At 47.9% G+C, this 6,852-nt stretch overlaps 1 protein-coding gene across 1 annotated transcript in view; it reads left to right on the top strand.

Annotated features, from left to right (window-relative positions):
- The first annotated feature begins 4,010 nt into the window (after positions 1–4,010).
- The window catches only part of Grm7 (glutamate metabotropic receptor 7), a 769,727-nt gene continuing 766,885 nt past the window's right edge, over positions 4,011–6,852 (top strand). Inside the window, exon 1 of the mRNA XM_076841104.1 lies at positions 4,011–4,529. Within this exon, the coding sequence (XP_076697219.1) occupies positions 4,011–4,529 (519 nt within the window). The remainder of the gene's footprint in view (positions 4,530–6,852) is intronic.

The following is a 6,852-nucleotide window of genomic DNA, read 5'->3' as shown; positions in this document are numbered from 1 at the left end:
AACAGAACTTGCTTTCTTATACTTTCCCCCCAGTACTAGGATAGAACTCAAGGGTGCTTTACCACTGAGCTACAACCCTTATTTTGAGACAGGGTCTGGCTAAGTTGCCCAAGCTGGCCTCAAACTTGCAATCCTCCTGCTTCAGCCTCCTGAGTTGCTGGAATTACAGGCAAGTGCCACCATACACACATAGAGTTCACTTGCTATGTAATCCAGGTGTTTATATTTCCTGGCTATAGAAAGAAGGTTGTGCTTGTGACCTCCCTAAGCAGCCTATGGCAGTGGCCACAGTTAATGAATCAAGAATGAGCACTTGATTCCAGAAAGTCCTATTAAAGTTTTCATGAAAGGTTTATCAAGTTCCTTACAGTTAGAACACCTTAGGTTTATAAACTATTTTGAAAACAAAATCATTTCAACCAAGTGTGATGGTATGCACCTGTAATCCCAGCAATTTTGGAGGCTAGAAAGGAAGATCGAAAGTTGAAGGCCAGCCTCAGCAATTAAAGGAGGCCCAAAGCAACTTACTGAGACCAAAATTTTTAAAAAGCAAATCCACTTCAAAATATACTAATTATCGTTTGAGTTCCAAAAACTGTGCATGATGACTAAAAGGGTAGTAATTTATCTGCCAGTAATCCTACTCTGCCCAATTTAGGTTTCAGTCACTGTCAGATAAAGGTGGTGTGGAATGACAAAACCAGTTCTGATTCATTCAACACATGAGTGTATCTTAGGCACAAAACACCATTCACAGCATTGTCCCAGGTAAAATGATAAATAATCTCCAGCCCTTACCCTCAAGGATCTTATAACTTGGCAGGGGAAATAAGACTTGCACACAAATGGCTTCACTACAAGGACGATAATGATGGCTGCCAGATGTTTGGGGAGAATTGAACAGAGCAAGGAAGGAACACAGAGTAAGGCAGCATTCCACAATCAGCTAGGAGATGTGCATTCAGCAATTACAGGATGTGAAATGAAAATGGAGAACAGCACCACAAGGGACATGTGCAGGTGAAAAATCAGGTGGCACTATTTGTTACTTATCTCTCTTTTTGTTGTTGTTGTTGTTTGTTTGTTTGTTAGCTTTGTTTTGTTTGGGGCATGGAGTTTCTAATAAATAGCCTGAAATTAAAATTTAAAAATGAATTTAAAGATGAATGAGATGCTGGCACTTAAAAACTAGCACTTGAGTTCCTATGTGTGCCTGTTTGTGGCTTCCTTTGCAGCTTCTTTCCCTTCCAAATTAGTTTGTGCTATCTTAACAGGATAGCATCTCCGGGGATCCCACCTTTTTTTTTTTTTTCCTGGTATTGAAACAGAAGAACTAGAAGGGAATCTTTGAGGCTTCAAACAACAGAAAGAAAATACTATATAATTGAAAGAGTAGAGAGGCATTCTTTCAAACAGGTCTGGGTCCAGGAGCACAAATGTTTTAATGAAGCTCCAATCTCTTTCTTCCTCTCACTCTCTCACTTGATTTGTCTGTCTGTGTTGTCTGTCTGTCTCTGTCTCTTTATATTTATTTCTCTTTTTTTGAATTCAGATATCTCCCTGTTTATGTGGAAACTGCTGGCACAAAATATGACAGGGTTATACGCTCACAGCTGGGGGACTGGAAGGGAGAAGTAGGTGTCATCATTGCATACTATTGTGCATGGTGTGCATTTACGTAGGAAGTCATCAAATGAAAGGGTGATTGATAGTTACACTGTGTACCAGGGCAGGTTTATGTATGAATTACAGCATGGTTTTATGGAAGATCACAGTAAAACATCTTGTTCTTACAGAATCAGAATTGCATAACCATTTCCCAAAAGAGAATCATAAAGCATATTGAGGAAGGGGACCATTTTTATCTGATTTGTACAGAAATATGTCTGTGTGGTAGTTGGTAACCCTGAGTCTCCACTCTAGGTGCTCCATCTGGGGCTTAACTTCGAATGGCTCTGGTTGGGCTCTGTGCTCATCTTTGAACTCAGCACTTGGGCCAGAAGGATCTGATGCTCTGATTAGCCAGGCCTAGACTGTAGGAAATGGAGTGGGTTCTCAAACCCAAGCTTTGAAATGTGCAGGGGTCTGTCCAAAAACAAATTGATGGACTGTTCCACAGAAGGAGGAAAGTGGATATTCGGCAAAAGAAAACAAAACAAAAAGTCCTTTACACCAGAAAATGTTGCTAATGATCTTTAGCTATCTTTGTGCTGGTTTTCTACACATAAAGGAACAGAGAACATTGGCCTAAAAAGAGCACCGTGGCCAAAGGGACATGGCCTATTTTAACAGAGGATTTGAGAGTTAAAACATAACTTGGAGAGCATCCAGTTCAATCTCATCATTTTCCAGATGGGGAACTAAAACTCAAGCAGGGGAATAGAAATGCCAAGGGCACACAGGTAGTTGGTGGCAGAGATAATAAACTACCCATCTTTTGTCCCTCCCAACTCCTCTTAAATACAGTAATACTCTCCCATCATCAACAACAAACATCTGTGTCTGGTTTTCTTTCTGTCCTCAATTCTGTGTAATATGGTTTTGGTGTGCTCCAACAGAAAGTCTCAGCAAGCCTTGAGTTAATCTCCTTGAGTCTACTCTAGTTCCCAAGGACAAAAATATTAAATGTCCTTACATAGGAATGAGAGCCACTTGTTGCTTTAATGGGCCAAGTTTTGCAGGAGGGAACACCTATAATAAAGAGCTTCATAATTGCAGTTGCAACCTGCTTTGGTATCCAGACTTTACCCCAGGATCCCCAGCAGAGAAAGTGAAAGGCATTCCTAATCTACAGGGAGACTTATGTGGTCCCTTTCTCCTACCAGCACCTCTTCCCTGCGGTTTCCTAACCGCAAAAGCTTGTCACCAGCTCAGAAATGTCTCTGGAAATAGGTAGGAGGGAGCCTTACACCTGTCAGAGCTAGAGAAGAAAGTGTGCTCTGCGGAGTTCTCAGTTCCATCTCTAGCGACAAAAAGAAGAAAAGCAATGAGTCCGAGGTTTCTGACACAGAGCTGTTGGAGACTGCGGTCAGTTTAGCCAGCTATAGCCCTAGTAACCCCTAAATACCAAGGATGCAATGCTATCTCTAACATTTGCTCTTGGCTTCTACTTCCCTACAGGCTAGTCCAGTGTCTAGCCCTATGGATACCTCTGGGTAAATGTTTTTTAAATCATGAATCAGACTCCGGTGTGTTATAGGTTTTTCTTAGTAAAAACTAGCACAAGGATGAATCAGGAGTAAAGACTAGGGTATCCCAGTGCCACTCCTTCACTGGCTTCTCCTCCTCCTCCTGGTTCCCTCGCGTTCTCCCAGAGGGAAGAGCCAACTCTCCGAACCTAGGGACTGGGAGCAGTCAGCACCAGTCATCCCAGGCTCATCCCAAGACTGCTGCCACCTATACCCATAATGTTGGTGTGGGTGTAGGAGGACAAGAGGCTTCCACGGTGAGTTGGGGGCAAGAGCTCAGCCTTCGCCTGCGACCCGAAATCCCTAGATTTCTGGGGGACCATGAAACTCCCATTGCGAGGTAACCTCCCCCTTCCCCAGCCGCCCACCCACTCCCCCCTTACCTCAGCACGCAGCCCCTCCCTGCGTGATGATGCAAACCAGTGGGGAGGGCGGGCGCTGGGAAGGGTGGGGAGAAAAGGAGAGCAGGCGAGGAAGGGAGGGAGAGAGTGGGAGGAGGAGAGGGAGCCGAACGACCATTTAAAGCGATAGCAATCCCTGCCCTCTCCCCAGTGCTGGGCTGTTCCAGAGCACAAGCTGCAAGCCCGGGCGCGAGCGCGGCGCACTGGCTGGCGAACCCAAGAGCGCTAGGCGCCCCAGGCTGGCGGGCGCCCTGGGACCCCTCACCCTGTCTGGCTGCCCATCCTCGGGCGCCCCCGCCTTCCGTGCCTGCAGAAGTCCCTGGGCTTCCCCAAAGGAGCTCACCTCTAGGGGCCCAAACCTCCGGGAGCCCACCTCCATCCCCTCCAGTGCCGCCGCCGCCACCGCAGCAGTCCGAGCAGCATGGTCCAGCTGGGGAAGCTGCTCCACGTCCTGACTTTGATGAAGTTCCCCTGCTGCGTGCTGGAGGTGCTCCTGTGCGCGCTGGCAGCGGCGGCGCGCGGCCAGGAGATGTACGCCCCGCACTCGATCCGGATTGAGGGGGACGTCACCCTTGGGGGGCTGTTCCCGGTGCACGCCAAGGGTCCCAGCGGAGTGCCCTGCGGCGACATCAAGAGGGAGAACGGGATCCACAGGCTGGAAGCTATGCTTTATGCCCTGGACCAGATCAACAGCGATCCCAACCTGCTGCCCAACGTGACGCTGGGCGCGCGGATCCTGGACACTTGTTCCAGGGACACTTATGCGCTCGAACAGTCGCTCACTTTCGTCCAGGCGCTCATCCAGAAGGACACCTCCGACGTGCGCTGCACCAATGGCGAGCCCCCCGTTTTCGTCAAGCCAGAGAAAGTAGTTGGAGTGATTGGGGCTTCGGGGAGTTCGGTCTCCATCATGGTAGCCAACATTCTGAGGCTTTTCCAGGTAGGGGGGGCGCTCCCTCGGGTTGGAACATGCTTTGGTTCTAGGCGCTTTTAGCTTTAATAGCTGGTTTGGACTCCAGGGTTACGGGGTCAGGTCGGCCTTCCCGCATTTCCACTCTGGAAATCCCGCGGAATCCCTCCCTCTCCATCCTAGGAGGTACCTTCTCTGCTTGCTTTATTTCCCTTCCATCTCTCCCCTGTCCACGCTCCACTCTATCCGACTTGACATTCTGGATTTATGGCCCCATTTACAAGAAGCAATCTGCGAAAAACAAGGCGATGATTTAAATGGGTTTGCCTAGAGTGAAATATGGTCCGAAAACCGGCTTGTAAAAGTGCTGGGCTCCTAGAAAAGCAGGTTAGGCGCATGGATATGAAAGATGAGAAGATGCCTAGAAACTGGGCATTTCCTAACTCCGTAGCGTCCCACCTGGAGCTACCCAGGAAACCTCAACTTCTTTGGAAAATTTTGAGACGACCTTAAGGAGGCATTTCTTAAACTGAGGGGTCAGCTAGATGTGGATGTTAATAGCTTTTCTTTCTCAGGTTGGATTTCCGACCTGTAGCCTGTCTTCAACAGAGCCAGGGGCAGGATACGTGGGGGAACCTTCCCAAACGTGGAGATGCCACCTGCAGACGTGACCCCCCCCCCCCCCAGTTGATTTCCTCCGGGCATTTTTTTTTTTTTTTTTTTTTTTGCACCATCTAAATTGCATTTGCAGTTCCGCCACTGGCAGGAGCTGGACGATCAGCTTTCTACTCTTGCCACTGAAGACCTCAGCCCAGAGATGAGCTCATGCTAACTGCGAAACAAAATAGCTTTCACTGCCTGCTCCCTCCGCCCCCTCGCCTTCTACCTCCCTAATTCAGCCCCCAACCCCAGTCTTGGACTCTGATCTCAAAGGAAGATTCTCAGAGCGAGGCAAGAATGCGCCTGGGGCGGTGGGGTGCGCTTAGCAGGGACCCGAGGTTCTACTCCGGGTTCCGGAGAGCCGCAGCAAAAATGGGAGGAAGGCGGATCCGGGACTGATGAGCGGTGGGTTCTACCGCAGTGCTCTCTCGCCTCCTGTTCCTGCAGCCTCTGCCCCGGGGCTCCAGTGCTGCATTGGGTAAAAATGGATAGCTTTGAGCTTCAGAAAATGAGTTTCAGAGTCTCGGCGACAGAGGGTTCTCTTCTCCGTGTTTCTTCCTGTATGTGCATCTATCTCTGTCTCCTTGCTCTGTTTTCCCTCCCTTTATTATTTATTCTCCCCCTCAACCTCTGTTTTTCTCAAGAATTCTTTCTCAGTTGTAAGTTCTCCATTCATCTCTGTCTTGATGTGGCCCTTTCTTAATGAAAGGCTCTCTGTGCTTAATGGTACCCAAGCCTGGTTAATCCCTTCCCCAGATGTGCTTGATGTTCCTGGCACCATTATGCTGTCCAAATCTGAGAAATTGTCTCTTTCTCAAGAGTTTTCTCTAAGGGTGTGGGTTTCAGGAGGGGACTCCTTGTCAAACTCAGGATGTCACTGCTCACCTCCTTGGGTGCAAAGTTTGTTTTCAAGAAAGGGGGGCATTCATCCAAGGGGGCAGCCTGGCATGGCCCCTCTGGTCCTTAGAACAACCCTGATGCCTCCTGAGTGTACCAGTATAGACAGTCTCTAGATGTTTGTAAACCTTAAGTGCTTTGGGGGTAGATTAACTCTGGGTTGCTTGCTTTGGGGGAAGAACCTGGGGTTTTATAATCAAAACCCAGAAGTACTTCCCTTATTCTCTGAGCTCAGTGCTGGACAACTTGAGAGGGCAATGCTTGGGGTGATAACAGCATTTTCCTCTCATTCCTGGGGCTTGAAGGCACATTTTGTGTTTAGCATTTTCAAATCATTTTGCTGCCTATTTCTCTCTTCACTCAGAGCATTGGGCCCACTGCAGATGGGCCTGTGGGTATGAAAAAAGGGAGATACATTGAAGTCAAGAAAGCCTTTGCAGGTTAAGCTCAGAACCAGATTACAGCAGGAACCAATTCCTCATCTTAGTGTTAGAAACTGAGGCAACTTATGGAAACAAACAGCTGATCTTACAATTAGTTTTCCCCATTCCCTGAGCCAGAGAGGAGAAGAACTGAATGCCAGTGTGTGCAGTGTGGGTTGGGACTAAAACATTCAAAGAAAACACTGTCATTCCTCTAATTTGCAAATTGCAGCTATTCATGTTGGATTGAATAGCTGAGGGGAAAAGAGCCCCCCATTTTCACCTGCATTTTATTGAGAAGAGGTTGCACTAACTTGTAGCTTGTGTTGCAAGCTAGATAGCCATTGGTTAGCCATTGCCCAAGTTGACGTGTG

Source organism: Callospermophilus lateralis, chromosome 20 (assembly GCF_048772815.1).
Source record: "Callospermophilus lateralis isolate mCalLat2 chromosome 20, mCalLat2.hap1, whole genome shotgun sequence".
Classification (NCBI taxonomy): domain Eukaryota; kingdom Metazoa; phylum Chordata; class Mammalia; order Rodentia; family Sciuridae; genus Callospermophilus; species Callospermophilus lateralis.
This window is presented reverse-complemented; position numbering and strand designations above follow the sequence as displayed.